At 48.0% G+C, this 16,590-nt stretch overlaps 1 protein-coding gene across 3 annotated transcripts; it reads right to left on the minus strand.

The window, feature by feature from the left end:
• Positions 1-8,485: 8,485 nt before the first annotated feature.
• Positions 8,486-15,026, minus strand: PHF24 (PHD finger protein 24; the record flags this gene model as incomplete). Of its 3 annotated transcripts, XM_082842080.1 has the most annotated exons (8): positions 8,486-8,582; positions 8,893-8,988; positions 9,308-9,468; positions 9,814-10,019; positions 10,316-10,394; positions 13,819-14,004; positions 14,649-14,867; positions 14,979-15,026. In XM_082842080.1, the coding sequence occupies 8 exons, from the start codon at positions 15,024-15,026 to the stop codon at positions 8,486-8,488; spliced, it is 1,092 nt and encodes a 363-aa protein (XP_082698206.1). The 3 variants fall into 3 exon arrangements, with proteins under 3 accessions (XP_082698206.1, XP_082698205.1, XP_082698207.1); XM_082842079.1 differs by having other exon boundaries at positions 14,649-15,026; XM_082842081.1 differs by lacking the exon at positions 14,979-15,026 and having other exon boundaries at positions 13,819-13,939; positions 14,649-14,776.
• Between the last annotated feature and the right edge of the window lie 1,564 nt (positions 15,027-16,590).

A 16,590-nucleotide genomic window follows, 5' to 3' on the forward strand; every position in this document is an offset into this window, starting at 1 on the left:
CCCTACTTGTTCTCAGTTCCCTGTCTTGTCACCATGGCAACAGTTGCCAGGGGCTCCCAGGGTTGCTAAGATCTGGGTGTGGGAGGCTGCCAAGCCTTGTTGCCAGTAGACACAGAGAATCCTGGGGGAAAGGAAGACTACCCCCACAGTGCCGGCTTTCTGCGGTGACAGGACTGGTCCTTGGACCTCTCCTGTCCCCAAATTGTTCCTATAATTTGTATATGGCAGTACTAGGGTTAGTGGGGGGCTTTAACAGGAAGCTGGAACTAGAATACTGAGATTAACATTCTGAGAAGAAAGGGGACTCTAGCTTGGCTATTTCCATCTTTAAGGTTGGGAGGTCCTTGGAAATTAGTGACTTGCTTATTCTGTCCCCCATCTCTTATACTTCTTCTCTGGCAATATCTCTGCTTGAGTTCTCCAATGGCTGGTGCTTATTATCTACCTGATGTTTCCACCTGGTATAGGAATACTGCATTGACCCCATTACTCTGGATGCAGACTGACTCCTTCCTGTGGTCAGACTCTTAGCATATCACCTGGATACACACTTCATGCTGACACTTGAGCCCAGAGTTCAGTCCCACAATGAGCCCTAACTTTGGCCTCAGCCTGAGACACTGACCTTGGTGTTAGTCCTAGACCAGAAAGTTCCCTACACCCAGCCTCAGTATAAGCCCTCCTCCTAGACACGGATGAGCCCTAATCTTGATACTGATACTTGAACCATCCACAGATTCAGTTATGATCCTGTACGTTGACTGAACACTGACCAGTGATCTTACTCCCTGGTACTTGCCTCGGGTCTCCCCGACTGTTCTGAACCTACACTGAGTAGTACCATAAAGGTTCAAATGGGTTTTTTCTTGGGGGTGAGAGAACAGTACTGGGAATGACCAGCAGAGGGCGTGCAACATCAGGTTCTAAAGGCATGCTTCCCAGAGCCCACCTGGAAAGGGGATTAATAGCTATATTGGGATCTTGGATCTTTTCTCTCAGGTCAGGACTCAGAGCTGGAAACACAGCAGTTGGTTTAAGAGGTTGAACTAAAAAAAGGTTCCCAACCCAGTGATGCTGATGCTTTGGGGTCACTTGGGTCTGTATAAGCATGGATTTCCCTACAGCTCAGCAGGCCTCAGGGCTGGGGATGCACCAGAAAGTGCTTAACCATTTACTGGCATCGCAGGTCTCAAGAGGACTGGACACCTGGGAAGACATTTCACCCCCAACTCCACATTTCTGTCATATGCTCATACAGCTTCACTACCTTCCCTGGTATTCAGTTATCTTTTGGTCCTATTGAGCAGAAATCTGTCTCTCTTCCACCTTTGATCTTAGCTCTGTGCTTGAGGTCACATTGACTTCATTGGTCCCATCTACCAGACATCAGCCATCTGCATCCCTTGAGTCTGCTCCTTGACAGGGTGAACACCTCTCAGGCCTTCACGGGTTCTTCCTGTGCCTTGTATCAATTCCAGCCACTAAGACCATGTTCCCCTGGCTGGGTTTCATTTTATGATGCCTGGCTCTGGTTAGGTTTTTCCAGGAGTGCTGGTGCAGCATACTAGCCAGCCCACATCCCTCCCCTGACCCTGAGCTTCTTTCCATGTAGCCTCAGGTTACATCAGCTTTTTAGTAGTTCACTCACACCAGGTGAAGACTGCATCCTCTGTTCTCCCTGACCTGCTAAATCACATCTTGCCCGTTTTGTACCTGTTATAATTTTGAAAGGAGTGTTATTATTTATTTATTATTTTTTTTAAAGACAAAGATACTTGAAATTAGTGAAATAAAAAACATTTTGGCACTACTTTCTGAGCTTTAGGGCAATCCTTGGGCTTGGAAGTCTCTGTATTTGATGCTTACTTAGATGGGACAAGGAGGGACTCAAGTGCTCACTTCAGCAGCACATATACCAAAACTGGAACATTACAGAGAAGATTAGCATGGCCTCTGCGCAAGGATGACATGCAAATTCATGAAGCGTTCCATGTTTTTGTTTTTGATGAATATTAAAATGTAATAATGTAAAATGAATGTATATATGGATAAATTAGTATATTGCCAAAAAAAAAAAAAAGAGGGACTGAAGATCCCCAGCTGGCTTGGCTGTGACTTCAGCACTGTGGACAGAGGCCAATGGAAGTTCCCCTGGCTATGCCTGGGACTGTGGGTGGGTGGAAGATGATACACACACAGCCTTCAGGTGGGGCCAGAAATTCTTGCTGCTCACTCAGTGCCTTACAGTGTACCAAGCTCTTTCCTCTCACCAAACGTATTCTGTCCTCACTCAACTATCAGCCCAGGAAGCAGACAAAATGAACTGTTTTCCAGATTTTTACAGATGAGGAAACTGAAGTTTTGCAAGGCCAAACTCCAAGCAACCCTATGAGTGGGATGGGAGAGAGAACACTAATTACTCCATATTTAGCAAATTTAGCAACCACTGCCCTGCTCTCGCTCAAGCGCACTCCTCTTTATCTCTAGGGAAAGTCAGGGTCGGTGGAAGTTTTTGTGGAACTGAGGTTCCAGCCAACCCTGGGAACAAGTGGCAGGTGGTAGCAGGAACAGTGCTGGGAGGCTCTGAAGTTCCAGTCAGGACTGCCCGAATGAGGGTGGGGAAACCTTGCTTGTCATTAAGGTTCACATAGGTCCAGCTTTTATGCCTCTTCCTCTGTCCCAATGCTTGGCTTCACTGAGCCTGGAGATAAGGAAAAGGGACGTGTAGGATGTTATTAAGGTGTTTCTGAGCCTGATGGACCTTCGCGGGAAATTTCCAGGAAGGGTGTGGGAGTCTTTGTGAAGGGGGTGAGTTGTGCAGGTGGTAAGAAATCCTCTGACATGGGCTACAGGTCTGGCTATCTGTGTATGCCTATTCCCTGGGTGTGGAAACAGGAGGTGCTGGACCACACAGCAGCTTTCTTTGAGGTGTACTTTGACAGGCAGCACAATAAAGTAGTTAAGAGCATGGGCACTGAAGCCAGACTACCTGGTTCCCCTGCTTCCTAGCTGTGTGACTGTGGAACCTTGAGAAATTCTCAGCCTCTCGGTTCCTCACTTCCTCATCTGTAATACAAATCACATAGGGTTGTTTTGAAGATTTATTCGTTTATGCAAAGCACTTAGAATTGCCCAGTGCATAGTAAGTGCTCAAAAATGTTAGTAATTACAGTTGGCTGTTGAACAATGTGGGAATTAGGAGTGCCAATGCACCCGCTGCAAAAATCCTCTTGTAGCTTTATAGCTGGGTCTCTGTATCCCCGGTTCCACATCTGTGGATTCAACCAACTGAGGACTGTGTGGTACTGTTGTACCTATTTATTGAAAAAAATCTGCATGTAAGTGGACGCATGCAACTGAATGGCCTCTGGTCCCTCAGGGGTTAACCATATTTGTATCTGGGGCTCCTGTGGTTTTGAGGTAGAATATCTGCCTCTGATCCACAGTCTAGAGATGCTTTCCTATCTACAAGTACTGGCTCTGTTCTTACCAGGCAAAAGGGATGAATGGAGATTTCATAGTCCTCTGAAAGCTTCTCCAGACCTTAGTTTACCCAGCCCTATCATAACACATTAAAACAATTTGCAAAGATGGGGAGGAAACTCAGACCAAGGAGAGCCCAGAAGACCCGGAGAAACCAGCCAACTAGCTTTCCTACTTTGTAGCTCAGCAGAAACTGGAAAGGGAAAAATGTCTAAAGCTGGCCCTTGGTGTGTGTTTGGGGGCAATACATAGCAGACAGGCTTGGAGGGCTTACCTTTTCCTTAATTTCTTCAAAAACTTTGGCTCTTCTCTTCAGTGCCCTCGTCTCCTCTGTGTCCATGGTGGAGACCCTGCCTCCTCCCACCCCCACCTATCTTATGGGTTCCCTGGAGGCCACAGCTGCTCCTGTTTTAGACTCAGGAATTGGCCGATGATAGGAAAACAAACAGAAACTTGGTAGGTGCCCCAAACAACAGGAAACAAGAAGCCAAAATAGCATCACAATCTTTTTATTATGATTCCCACTGTGCCCAGCCTCTGGGAACATCAGCTCCTTCTGGAGTGAAGGCTGAGCCATGGGGAGGAGCATGCAGCTGTAGTGATGAGAAGACAGGGCTTGAGGATGTTCCCCTCAGCTTACTGTCAAGTTACCTTCCGCAGAAAAGCACATAGGAAGGGCATAAGGGACCAGAGGCCATTGGATCCTCCATTGTTACTTGAGTGCTCTCAGAGCCCTTCTCACAAGCCTGTGTTTGGTGGGGAGACAGATCGGAGGCCATCTCTTATAGGAGGCTAGGCTTGATGGCCTTCGTTTCACCATGGATATGGAAAGGCCTTGTTCCTTACACACTGATGTTCTTTTCTGTGGTCATGCCAACCCATGCTATACAAACCGGAATTTGACTGGGCTTCTTAGTCACTGGCCTGAGCAGACCTGACACCCTCTCCATGATCTGGGTCATCAGGGCATTTGGCCCAGAGGGAAGAAAGTTTTTCCTTAGTGCTAGTGGGGTCTATTGAAGATTCTGTAACCTGTTCATTTTCTTTCCTTTCAAGGTTGCTAAAAGCAGTGGCAGCAGAAAAGCAACAGCAGAGAAAATGCCCAGTCCCACCCCACTCCAGCGTGGGCTGTCGGAGCAGGTAGGATGCATTAATATCCTCCAATCAAGAACTCTGTTGTATGGGCTTTAGCTAAGGGCCCAGAGAGAGATTCTGGGCAATTCAAACTAAGTGGCATGGAGAAAGCAGCAATTTTATTCCACTGTAAATAGAGGGGTAAAAAGGGGTTACGGTGACAGGTGCTGCCTGGATGTCCTGAAATTCTGGCATCAATGTTGTTTTGCCTTTTAAACTCCAGGTATGTATCTGCCTTTACTCTGCTGGTTTAAAGGGGACATGCCTGCAGGATCACTAGAGCCTGCCACCAGTCCTGTCTGAAAGTTACTCTTGGCTCTGTGGTGGTCATGGCTGGCCTGTGACCCGGCCATACAGCTTCTTCTGAGCTTCCCTCTTGCCTTTAGGGTTTCTTGCACCAGCTTTACTGAAGCCACGAGACATGCAGTGGTTGAGGTTGAGGCTTAGAGGCCTAGGCACAATCCTGAGCCCACCCCCCAGAGAGGTGCCCTCTTCCCAGGTGGTTTGATTCCGTGCTTCCCATACTGTTGATAGGAATGGGGGACCCCTATATTTGGCCACTCTAACAAGGCCAGGGTGACATCCCATAGGGAGCACCAGGGCCAGAAAGGCCAGTGTCTGGCCTGCAGCCACAGTTGCTTAGGCTGAGGACAGAAAGAGGCAACGTGCTCATAGCTTCAGCCGTGGCTGTCCTCAGAGGAAGAGCTCTTGAAAGGGGTCAGTACCTAGGAGTAAGGAAACTGCTCCATCCCTGGGATCAAAGGGGCCCATTGCTCAAAAGCGCAGAGGCTGAATCTATTGGGTAAGGCTGATCTCAGGAGAGGAAGCCACGGAGCAGACCTAAAGAGGCTACATGGCCACAGCTATTGCCTCAGCTGACCCTGTGTCCCTGAAGCTCCGTCGTGTCATCAAATGCCCCTGTCTTTAAATCTGAGCATGGAAAAGAGGACTTCTGGGTGAAAAACAGACTTAGGGCAAGTAGTCTTCAAAGGAGCATCTGTGTAACCTCAGCCTCCCTTGGCTGGGGGGTGGGGCGGGTGGTGCTTGGGATAAGAACTGATCTCTGCAATTTGGGGAAGCCAAGAAGAAAAGACTGAAACATTTTCTCATACTCTTATCAGAGTCAGTCGCTAATTTCTGTACTTGGCAGAATTTCAGACAGTCACAATGATGAAAGGGCTTGAAAAGGAAAGGAAATTGGCTTCACTAGGTTTATACAAGTTTGACCATTTCCTTATGTACTGGAGGGGGGCTCCGTGGATTAGGACACTGCAAAGGGAGATCTCAGAAGGGGGCTTGGGGTAGAGCTTCTGCAACTCTTGACTGAGGGAGCAATGGAACCTCTCCTTTGGTAAAAAGCTAGATGCCTATGGAGAAGAGGCTGGTTACTTCTGTGTGCTTTTCTGCTTCCTAGGATTCTTGTGACTGGGCAGTCTGTCTTTTGCTGAGGGCAATGTACCCTGGACCCTTTGCAGCACACCCCCATTAAGGAAGCTTGCCGCCCTGGAATAGGGAGAGGGTGATCCCAAATGGGCCAGATCCTGTTGTGGAAGAACTCTGGGGTCTGCTTTGCCAGGCCCTGGGATACAGCTGGCCTGATCCAGTGGCCCCCAGTCTTTACCACTCACCCACAGAAAGCCAGAAGCTGCAGCTCCAGAGAGGTAGGCATCGCCTTGGTCTGTGAAGGATCAGGGAACAAGAAGATGGACTGCCAATCCTTTTGATTGATGACGAGGCAGGAGAAAAAGCTACCGGGCTCTCAAAGCCCAGACCTTGTTTTTACTCAAAATGCCCTGTCCATGAGATCAAGCAGCCCAAGGCCATTGACACAGAAGGTGATTTGCCCGAGAGTAAGCAAAAGCCCTTGTGCTTAATGTGCTTTAATCTCAGTGCAAAACCCCAGGGCTGGCTGCTTCGGATGCAGTCCTTGGGCCCAAAAGTCATATGCTTTCTCTTTCTTCTTTGTTTTTTTTTCTTTTTTTGGCTGGACTGAATAATGGCCCCTCCTACTGATTAGTCTTAGGAGTATGGCTATGGAGTATTTACAAAGAACTGGGGGTTTTGAACTGTTCAGAGCCATACACATGAACCCAGTTCATCTTCTGTATGCTTCCTTTCAGTCCTAAATAATCCAACCTCAGAAGCCTCTTACCTGGCTTCTAGGTCTGACTCTAAGGGAGGAGACCATATCGTGCTCTTACCATGCCCCAGGTTACAGCTCCCTGCCTTCCTCTGAGCAGCACTGAGCTGTATGCTGCTGCTTCTATAGAAATGCCTTGAGCAATGGGGTTGTGTTAACTTCTGCATGACTGAGCCAACCCCCTCTCAAATAACTCTTGGTCGTCAGAACTGGCTAACCTAAGCCATTAGCTTGGAAACAGAAACTTGAACTCCAGGGCCTGTGCTTACCTGTAACATACACTGACTGGGGAATTTAATGAGAACTTAGGAAGGACAGCTGGGGCTGGGAGGCCAGGCTTGGTGGCCTTCTGGCAGCCTCTCCTTGCCCCCAAAGTCTTCCCATGCCAGGGCCAGGCCCTAAGCTGGTAGGGAAGGACATGTAGTGAGCAATGGGGAAAAGCAGCAACTCAGGCCATATCTCAGTAACAGGGAGAAGGGAACACCTCTTCCTTCTGTGAGGCTTTGCTGGGACTTTCTCTGTTCAAGAGAGTTGAGATGCAAATCCTCTTCTTAGCTCCAGTGTCTTATCCTCATTGTCAGGTGGTTTGAAAGGAATCCCTTTTGAGGGCTTCTGTGGAGTTGCTCTTTCCTGGGCTATGAAAAAGGCTGGCTCTGTACTCCATACCATGGCACACTTTTCTAGGTCTGCAGTTGAGCTGAGCTGGAAGAATAGAAAAGCATGAGCCTTCTTCTCTCCTCTTCCATCCAGGCCTTGTCCTCATTGGAGCGCAGGCTTTGGGTCTCTGTGGTAGCTGACTTGGGTGAAGCACTTAACCCAGAGGGCTGAGACTCTTGCCATCATACCTGTTCCATTCAGGCCCCTGGGCTCTGGGCCATGAGCACCCACCTAAAAAACAGGGGCCAGGATGGCTCACCTTGGTTTTGGACTGTTCTGTTAAATAAAGACTTTTGGACTTGAAATGACCTGGCTGAGAGGTTCCTAGAATTCTGGGTCCCTGGGAGGGGCTGCCTTCCCTTTTCTAATTAGGACTCCACAGACTAGTTGCCTTCTCTGTCACCAGAAATTGAATTTAAATAAATAATAAATAAATAATAAGTGCAGTGGTGGTTTTCAACCATTTCCCCATCCCACCTGAGGGACATAGTACACACCTACCAGAACAGTGGCTCACCACAGAAGGGATTTTCAGTGTGGGAAGAGGGAGCCTGTCAGCATCTCTAGGAGAGTATGTGAGTCTGATATGCCCCCTTATTAAGAATCACTTGGCCAGAGACTGATCTATTGTGAATCAGAACTGGCCAATAGAAGGGCTGAGTAGAGACCCCCTCGTTTATACCAAGGGTTTCACGAAAGAACTCTGGTCCTTCTTCAACCAAAAAGAACCAGGTCTCTGCAGGCATGGCCAGCTAGGCATGTGTGTATGTGTGCATGTGTGTGCACACATATACGTGTGCAGTGGCAGGTCCAGTCTACGGTGTGAGGGCAGGGAGTGGTCCAGGAGCAGGTACTGACACAGCTCCCAGGGCTTCTCCCTGTGGCAATGCATTTACTGTCTCTGTTGTGATGGGAATGGTGATTTCAGTGCCATAACGCTTAGTGACAAACTGAGATGTGGCCAGTGCTCCATCCCCATAAGTCTCAGTACCAGAGGTTGGTGGGGGGATGGGAGAAAGTAAAGGAGGGAGAGAACGCCACTGTCCCCAAACTGAGCTTTTCTGCTCCATGCTATCCTGGGGGTTTCAGGTGAATGGCTGCACTGTTGGGGCGAGCAGCCAAGATGTAGACGACATTCTCCTGCAGGAAGGTAGGCCAGTCCACAAATCTGGAGTGGAAGCAAAGAACAGGTTTGTGAGGCCGGTTGCTGAGCCTGGAGGCTCATGAGACCTGCTCCCAGTGGCAGCATGGCTTGAGGTGGGCAAAACTCAGGGAAGCCCTGGCTTGTGCGTGACACGGTGATGGCAGGCTGTGCTTCCAGGGTGACAGACCAGCTCACTGGCCCTATGGATCTGGGGTCAAATGTGTACTCTTAAAGTCTGGTTTCTGGGGTGGGCATTTGCTGTTTTGGGGTGATGGTGGGGGTGTGTTTGTAGAGGTCAGGGGTGTAGACAGCCCGGTGAGGAGGTGTCACTCACCTGGACTCAGGCTCTGTGGGCAGCGGGGCCTTGTTCTGACTCTTGCTGCTGCTGCTGGCTGGGCTGCTGTCTGCTATGGGACCCACATGGCTGACGCTGTTGGGCACAAGGACATGTGGTTAGGAGCCGGCCACTGAAAGGCCTGGCCCCTTCCACATTCTGGTGAACCCAAAGCTCTGGATGTGCTCGTCCAGGCTTTTCTGACATGGGGCGATGGAGTCTGGAGTAGAGGCTGCTCTATGCCGTGGCCAGTAGGAGTCACTGTCCACTGTCTAATGCACAGGAGGATCTTCTGGCTGTTTGAGGAAACTGGCAGGAGAAACAGGGAGGTAGGTACCTTTCATACCAAGGGCCATTTGGCATGGAAAAAGGAGGAGGGTACGTGAGTGGGGGCAGGGATTGGTAGGGAGCAGACCTGACACTGCAGGAAGAAGCATCTGGGGGGCGTTTGCAGAACCAAGAGTGCTGGGCACGGCGGCACTCTGCCTCACTGATAGTGCTCCCGCTGCCCCGGGCCAGGAAAGTGGCCCGGGCTCGCTCCCGCTCCTTGACTGTCAGAAGCCTTAACAGAGAGTTCTGGGGAAGAAGAGATATATTAAGACCTGGAGGTGAAAATATTTTGTAAACTGTCAAGCCACAGAGAATCCTACCTCCACCATCACCTCTGCACCCTCCCTTTGAAGCAGCCCAGAGCGGTTCTGGTAACACCAACATTTGCAGTGGGGTCCAGCACTAACCAATCTTCCTTGGGCAGTTTCCCCAGCCTAGGCACTGGATCACCTGTCACTGGATAGAACCTGAGCCCTTTCCTGGTACTGGTTCCTGCTCAGAGAGTACCCAGTGCTCCTCCAACCTGCCTGGCATGTTTCCCTGGTCTCTCACCCAATACCCCACAGACGTTTACCCCCAGCTGTCCCTTACCTGGGGACGTATTTGCTGTAGAAGTAGGAGGGACTCATGGGACAAGAAATCAGGCCACTCTATGTGTCCTCGGTGTTCAGGGTCCAGGGCTGCAAACTGGCGGGCTGCCTGCTCCTCTTGCTCCTCACTTAGAGCCCTGTCACTGTCCCCTCGCTTCGCTGTTTGGTGGCGGTAGCGCAGGAAATCATCCAGCGTCAGGGAGCAGTCTGTGGGGAGGCACCCCGTGCTAGCCAGGCCCACCCTTTCCGCAGCCTCTGGAGTACCTGCACTCACCTCTAGGGTACCCTCCAGAGCCCCACCACCCACAGCTCTCATCCAGTCTTTGTCTCCACAGCCAGGATAACTCAGGCTGTGGCCAGTGGTGGGCCAACAGCTTGCGAACACGGTCCCATTTATGCCCTTGCCCCACAAATTCCGGAATACTCTTTTCATGGTTCATCCTAGAAAGTATGAAGAAGAAATCTGCCTGGCTCTCTCCATTGGCAGTACCATCCAGCCTTACCGGGGATAACTTTACACTGCTGAAAGGTCTCTGTGAGGCTGTACATTTCTTCCTCAGTTAGCAGCAAGTTGAGGTTGTTCTGAAAAAGAGGAAGAGCTAAGTCAGTGGCCATGTTGGCCAGTAAGAAAGAAAGGCCAAGGATCAAGAAGGATGGAAATAGTATACCAGCTGGAAGGCAATTATTGGATCATCTAATCCCAGCCTCTCATTCACAGTCAAGTAGACTGAGGCCCCAGAAAGGGGAAAGGACTTTCTCAGAGCTGTTCAGCTCTGGGCAGGATCTTTCCCAGAACCCAGATATCCTGGCTCCAGCCCTGAGTCCCTTTTACTAAAATAGTGGTTTTTGAATTATTCTCTGAGATAGCTTAGGGGTTCCCTGGAGGTGCCTTAGGAAGCTGTTGCAAGGGAGAAGGGGGCAAGTGGGCAGGGTTCTGAATCCCTAGCTCCATCAACCAGAGCAGCTCCATCTTTATCCATTTTATGTATCTGGCTTCTGTGTTAGGCTGTGTTCAAAGAGTATTTTAGTTAAAAAAGTTTAATTCTAACTCCAGTTTCCATATTTCTAAAAATTATTTAATCCTAAAGTTGTATCACTTTAACTCCAGAATGGTTTTGAAAGAGATGCCATCATGAAAAATTTCCTAAAACCAAGTGAATTTTTTTGTGGTGCCAGGGAAGTTTTAATTCCAAAAGAGCACTGATGTGTTATTTCGTTAGCATTAATTTACAGTCTTACAGTCCTTAAACTACCAAATATTCTTTATAGTAGATCATTTTCTCTCTAAAGTACCAGTAAAGAACAGGAGCAGACATTTCATGACTATTCATTTTTGGATTTCATGAAGAACTCAAACCATTCTTTCAATAAACACTTTTTGAGCACCTAGTATATGCTTGGCACAATGGTGCTTAACATTGTGTGATGTTTAGTATGGCTGGAATGTAGAGTGTGTGTGTGTGTGTGTGTGTGTGTGTGTGTGTGTGTGTGTGTGTGTGTGTGTGTGTGTGTGTCTTGGGAGAGGGTAGGGAGGGGATAAAAGATAAGGGAGGGGAGGTAGGCAGAAGCCTGACTGTGAAGTGCTTCAAATGCCCTTTATTGAGCCCCTCAAATTGGGCCATTTTTTCTGAGGGCAAATGGGAGTCACGGAAGGGTTTTTAAGTGTGGAGTGCCATAGTCAGCTCTTTGTCTGCTGTGTGGAGAATGGATTAGATGGGCAAAGTCTGGAGGCATGGAGGGCAGTTAAGTAATTGTTGCAATAAAGAAAAGATAAGTGGCTAAACTAAGACATGAGAATGAAGAAAAGGAGAGAGATTTGAGAGAGATTAGGAGGTAGAGTCTATAGGACCTGCTAACTCACTGGACGTGAGGGGTGAGGGAGAGAAATGAGTTGGGATTGGTAACTGTGGGGTGGTGGTAGTATTACTATTCACAGAGACAAGGAAGGGAGGGAGAATGGGTTTGGGGAAAAAGATGAGTTCATGTGGGGGCATGTTGAAGTACCTGTGAGACATTAAGATGGATATAAGTCCAAGAGACAGGAAATTTAGGTCTGGACCCACAGATTTGGGAATGATTGGTATTTAGATGGTGGAGTAGCCACCGAAGTGGATGAAGACCCAGAGAGAGAGAGTATAGTGGGAAAAGAACCCTGAGAAACACCAGCATTTAGGACTGGGACAAGAAACTAAGGGCACTTAGAAAGAATGGTCGGGACTTCCCTGGTGGTCCAGTGGTTAAGACTTTGTCTTCCATTGCAGGGGGTTGTGGGTTCCATCCCTGGTCATGGAGCTAAGACCCCACATGCCTCGTGGCCAAAAAACCAAAACATAAAAAAGAAGCAATATTGTAACAAATTTAATAAAGACTTTAAAAAATGGTCCACATCAAAAAAAAAAAAATCTAAAAAAAAAGAAAGAATGGTCAGAGAAGAACCTGGGAAGAGAATCAGTAGAGGGTACTGGAAGCCAAGAGAAGAGAGTTGTACAATGTAGGAGGTAATGTTAACAGTGGTTATACGAGTCAGGTGGAATTTTATTGATTTTCTATTTTCTCTGGTTTCTGTATTTTGTGTAATACTTCTCACAAAAATACTCATACCCTAAGAAAAGAGGGGGCAGTAAGGAAGTGCTAAATATATCAGAGAGATCAAGTAAAAGATTCCTGAGAAAAGGTCACCGGACTTGACAATTAGGTCACTGGTGACCTTAGAAGAGCTAATTCAGCAAAATGATGGATGAAGAAGCCGAATTACAAGTGGTTGGGGAACCACAAGGAGATAATGAAGTCCTTTCAAGAAGCTTGGCTGTGAAGGGAAGGAAAGAAAAGCGAGGAGCTTGGAAGAAGTCTTTGTAAAAGGTCTCGTGGAGATTGGTGGTAATGAAGGCAGGACTGTGACAGAAAGCCAGGAAGGGAGCCGTGTAATCCTGAGGGTTTAGGAAGGAGACACTCAGTCCTACATCAGCAGAACACTGCCAAGCAGAGTTGCTGTGAGTGAAAAGTCTAGCATTTGGAGGAGTGGTGACTAGAGAAGATTGCCTGTAGAGCAGGCTGTGCTGTGGCATATTCCAGCTGGGGAGAAGGTATTTTAAGTGACTGGAAATAACTCTTCTATACTTCATTTTATGGACAAACCATAGAGAAAGTGTTATTTGTTAGAAAGTGGCACATCTTTCCTTTCTCCTAGGCAGTAGGAAGAAGAGGGAAACAGCAGATACTCCTTACTCTGAAATCAGTGGATGAAGATATCTGCAGGGCAACAGATCAATAAAGCAAGACTTGAACTCTATTCAGGTGTGCTGAGAAAGGGATATGAATCTGGCTTTTAATCTTTTCAAAATTTGGAAGGCATTTATATATAATTTGCAAAGTTCTGAATCAACAGGCCTTTGTTACTTAATTCACAAAATGATTGCTTCAGAGATGAAGAAAAATGCTCCTAAGACTTAGGTAGAAGACCAAGTGAGAATCTTAGGACTAAGATGTTTTCCTTGGATGGAATCCATCCCTATTGGAAGCAAGCCGGTTAGGATTTCAGGTTGGTTTTTCAGATGAATACAATGAATGACAACTATAGACTTACAGAGAGTAAGTACTGCTCCAAGCAGAATTAGTTGTGAATAATTAGGTCTCGTCCTACCCATTCAGTCCTCTAGCTCAGTGGTTCTTAACTGGAACGATTTCGTTCCCCCACGATACATTTGGTAATATCTGGAGATATTTTGGGTTGTCACAACTGGGGGTGGGTGTTACTAGCGTCTAATGGGTAGAGGCTAGGGATGCTGCTAAACATCCTACAGTGCACACAGCCCACTCAACAAAGAATTATCGTGCCCCAAACGTCAGTAGTACTGAGGTAAGGAAAGTCTGTCCTAACTCCAGTGACCCGAATCTGAATACTCTTCAGGTTACTGCCTAGAAACCAGTGTTCTAAGACTGGGCCTCCAGGAAATGTGCCAAATCCCTGGCAGTGCAGGAGCCCACCATCCCTGCAGTCTAGGCTTACACAGTAGTGGCAGCTCCAGCCTGTTTCTGTGTTTGCTGTCTCAGTCACCTCCGCGGCACTGTCTCCTTGGATGTAGCCCACGCGGCGCAGGCAGCCATCATGGAAGACCCTGGTGCAGACCCTGCACGGAAAGAGGCTCTCGGCTGTCCAGACCTCACAGACATCACACATCTCATCATTAACAACCTGGGGAAAGATGGCAGGAGTGTATAGGGATGTATAAACACAGCAGCAAGATCCTAGGCCACCAAGCACAGTGCTACTTGCCTGGGGCTGAGTGACCCTGGAGCAGCCTAAAGGAACAACTCCAACTGAAGCCAATGTTATGGCAATAGAGCTTTCTCTCTTGAAGACAAGAACCAGTAGGTTCTTCCAGCTGCTCAGGTCTCTGTGATCATGTTTCTGAGCAGGGATGCTACTAGCATTTTTGGAAAGAATAATCTGTTGCGAGAGATTGTCCCAGGCATTGCAGGACCCTTATCATCCCTGTTTTTCTTGGCACCAAATACCAGGAGCAACTCCCAGTTTTGTGACCTTCCTGAACTCCCCCTACCCCCACCCCAAATTTCCAAATGCCTCCTACAGGGGACAGTATTATCCCTTAGGTGGGAGGGCTGCCATGGTATAATTCCTTATCACCCATTTCCTCAAGTCTTTCACTAAGACAAATCCAGGATGTAACATTTTTATTCTTGGGGAAGAAATTCAAAGACTCAGCTCCATCTTTCTGGTTTTGAGTCTCACTTCAACCATACCCAGGCCTCCCCGTCCTGCTCCCTGATCCTCAGAAGGTCTAAAACTGCAGGATTCTGCCCTTACTGGACACTCACAGGCTCTCTGGGCTCCAAGTGGATATCTGGAGGCTTGTCATCATCCAGCTTCCGGGTGGGGCGGATGAAGGCAGGGGGTGTGAAACGACTGGTCCTGTCAAACTCCTCCGGCTCCACTCCACGCCCATCCCGGAGCCTCTCCCAGGCGGCACGGCTGACACCGCTCTCTTCTTGGAGTGCTGGGGTGCTTGCCTCTGCTTCTTTCTCTTCCTGCACCTCCTGGACAGAGCCCTCTACCGTGCCACGGTGAGACCCCGAAAGTTCACCTGTGCGTCGGATGGAAGGCCTGTCCCGCAGCCCATCCTTGAAGGCAGACACAGCCAGGGTCACCTTCTGCACCTGCTCCACTGTCTGCCGCTTGGACATCAACACCCCCATGGCTCTGTGGACAGAAAGCAGAGGGGCTCAGACTCAGCCAATGGCTGACCATATTAGGGCAATTTGTTTCAACCATTCACCTAAGTGGCAAGCGCTATTAAATAGCTTCTCCCTTTTCTGGAACTCAGTAGCATGGCAGGGTGGACAGAGCACTTGTTAGGGAGTCAGAAGACCTTGGTTCTATTTCTGACTGGCCCTGTGACTTTGGTTTTCCTGTCTATAAAATGAGGGCGATCTGCTCAGCACACTTCACAGGGCTATCATGAGGATAACATCAGAAAAGGGGCTTAACAGTGCATGTAGACTAGAAAGCACTCTACAAATGTGAGATGGTATCTCTGTCTCCCTTCCTGTCCCAAAGCCAATTAGGTCTAGGGGTCCCAGGCCTCCGATACTGTGAGATACTAGGAGACTCCAGAGCCCAAGTCTCTCCCAAAGATGACCCAAGGCATAAAGCAAGACTACAGCTACACATTTCAGAATTCTGACTGAAGGAATGCTCCTCTGACAAGTGCTGTGCGCAAGAATCCATATCAAACGCCTACTTTTTGAGTCAGAGTGAATGAACTGCTATTTTTAGAGGACTCCTGAATTAGGCATCCAGGAACTCTGCCACCTCACCCATGTGGTCAAGGTCTCAACACTTCTTTGCTCCTTCTAATTAGTAGCTATGCCTGTTTATGGGTCTGTCACAGACAACCTGCTCATCACAAGCTCTCAGGTGCTTCTCACACTTCTAAGGCTTCACTAATGTCACTGCCACATTTTCTGCTTTGATTCTCAGAACTGTTCAAGAAAGGTCCATATCCTTTACAGGTTAAAAAGGAATGTTATTCTTGCTCTTCTTCTGTAGTACCAGGGCATTGGAAAGTGAGGGCATGACATGGCACACTGCAAAGCTGGTCTGCTATTTCCTAGCCTGAAGGGTCTTAGTGGAATTCAGTTGGGGAATGTTTGTTCTAAGTGGAGCAGAGAGTCCATTTTAGCCTTGCTATCAATCCATCATAATCAAGGCTTATTGAACAGTACTATATGCAAGGCACCGACTGCTCATCATTGGAAATAGAAGATGGGAGAACAGAGTCTCATCACTCAAGGTACTTAATATCAGAACTCAAAGAAGAGTAAGACAGAGTGCTGGAAGTGCCTAAAGGAAGGTGAGACCATATTACTGGAAGTCAGAATGGACCTTGAAGGATGGGTAGAAAGTTATCCTCAGTTTGTTTGAGGAAAAAGGTGACAGACGGAAGGAGGAGAGATTCAGACCAACTAGAAGGCTACTATAATAGTCCAGACAAGAGGTAGAGGGTTTAAACTGAAATGGTGGCAGCAGGAATGATACTGAGTTGATTTGATACTATGGAAATAGAGAAATTTAGGAATAAATTGATAACTTGATTGGATCAAGTGCTACGTGGCTGCTTCCCACTAGCTATCTATTTTACATTTGGTAGTGTATATATTTCCATGCCACTCTCTCACTCCATCCCAGCTTACCCTTCCCCCTCCCCGTGTCCTCAAATCCATTCTCTAGTAGGTCTGTGTCTTTATTCCCGTCTTGCCC

This window comes from Leucopleurus acutus (genome assembly GCF_964270905.1).
Source record: "Leucopleurus acutus genome assembly, chromosome: 7".
NCBI classification, from domain to species: domain Eukaryota; kingdom Metazoa; phylum Chordata; class Mammalia; order Artiodactyla; family Delphinidae; genus Leucopleurus; species Leucopleurus acutus.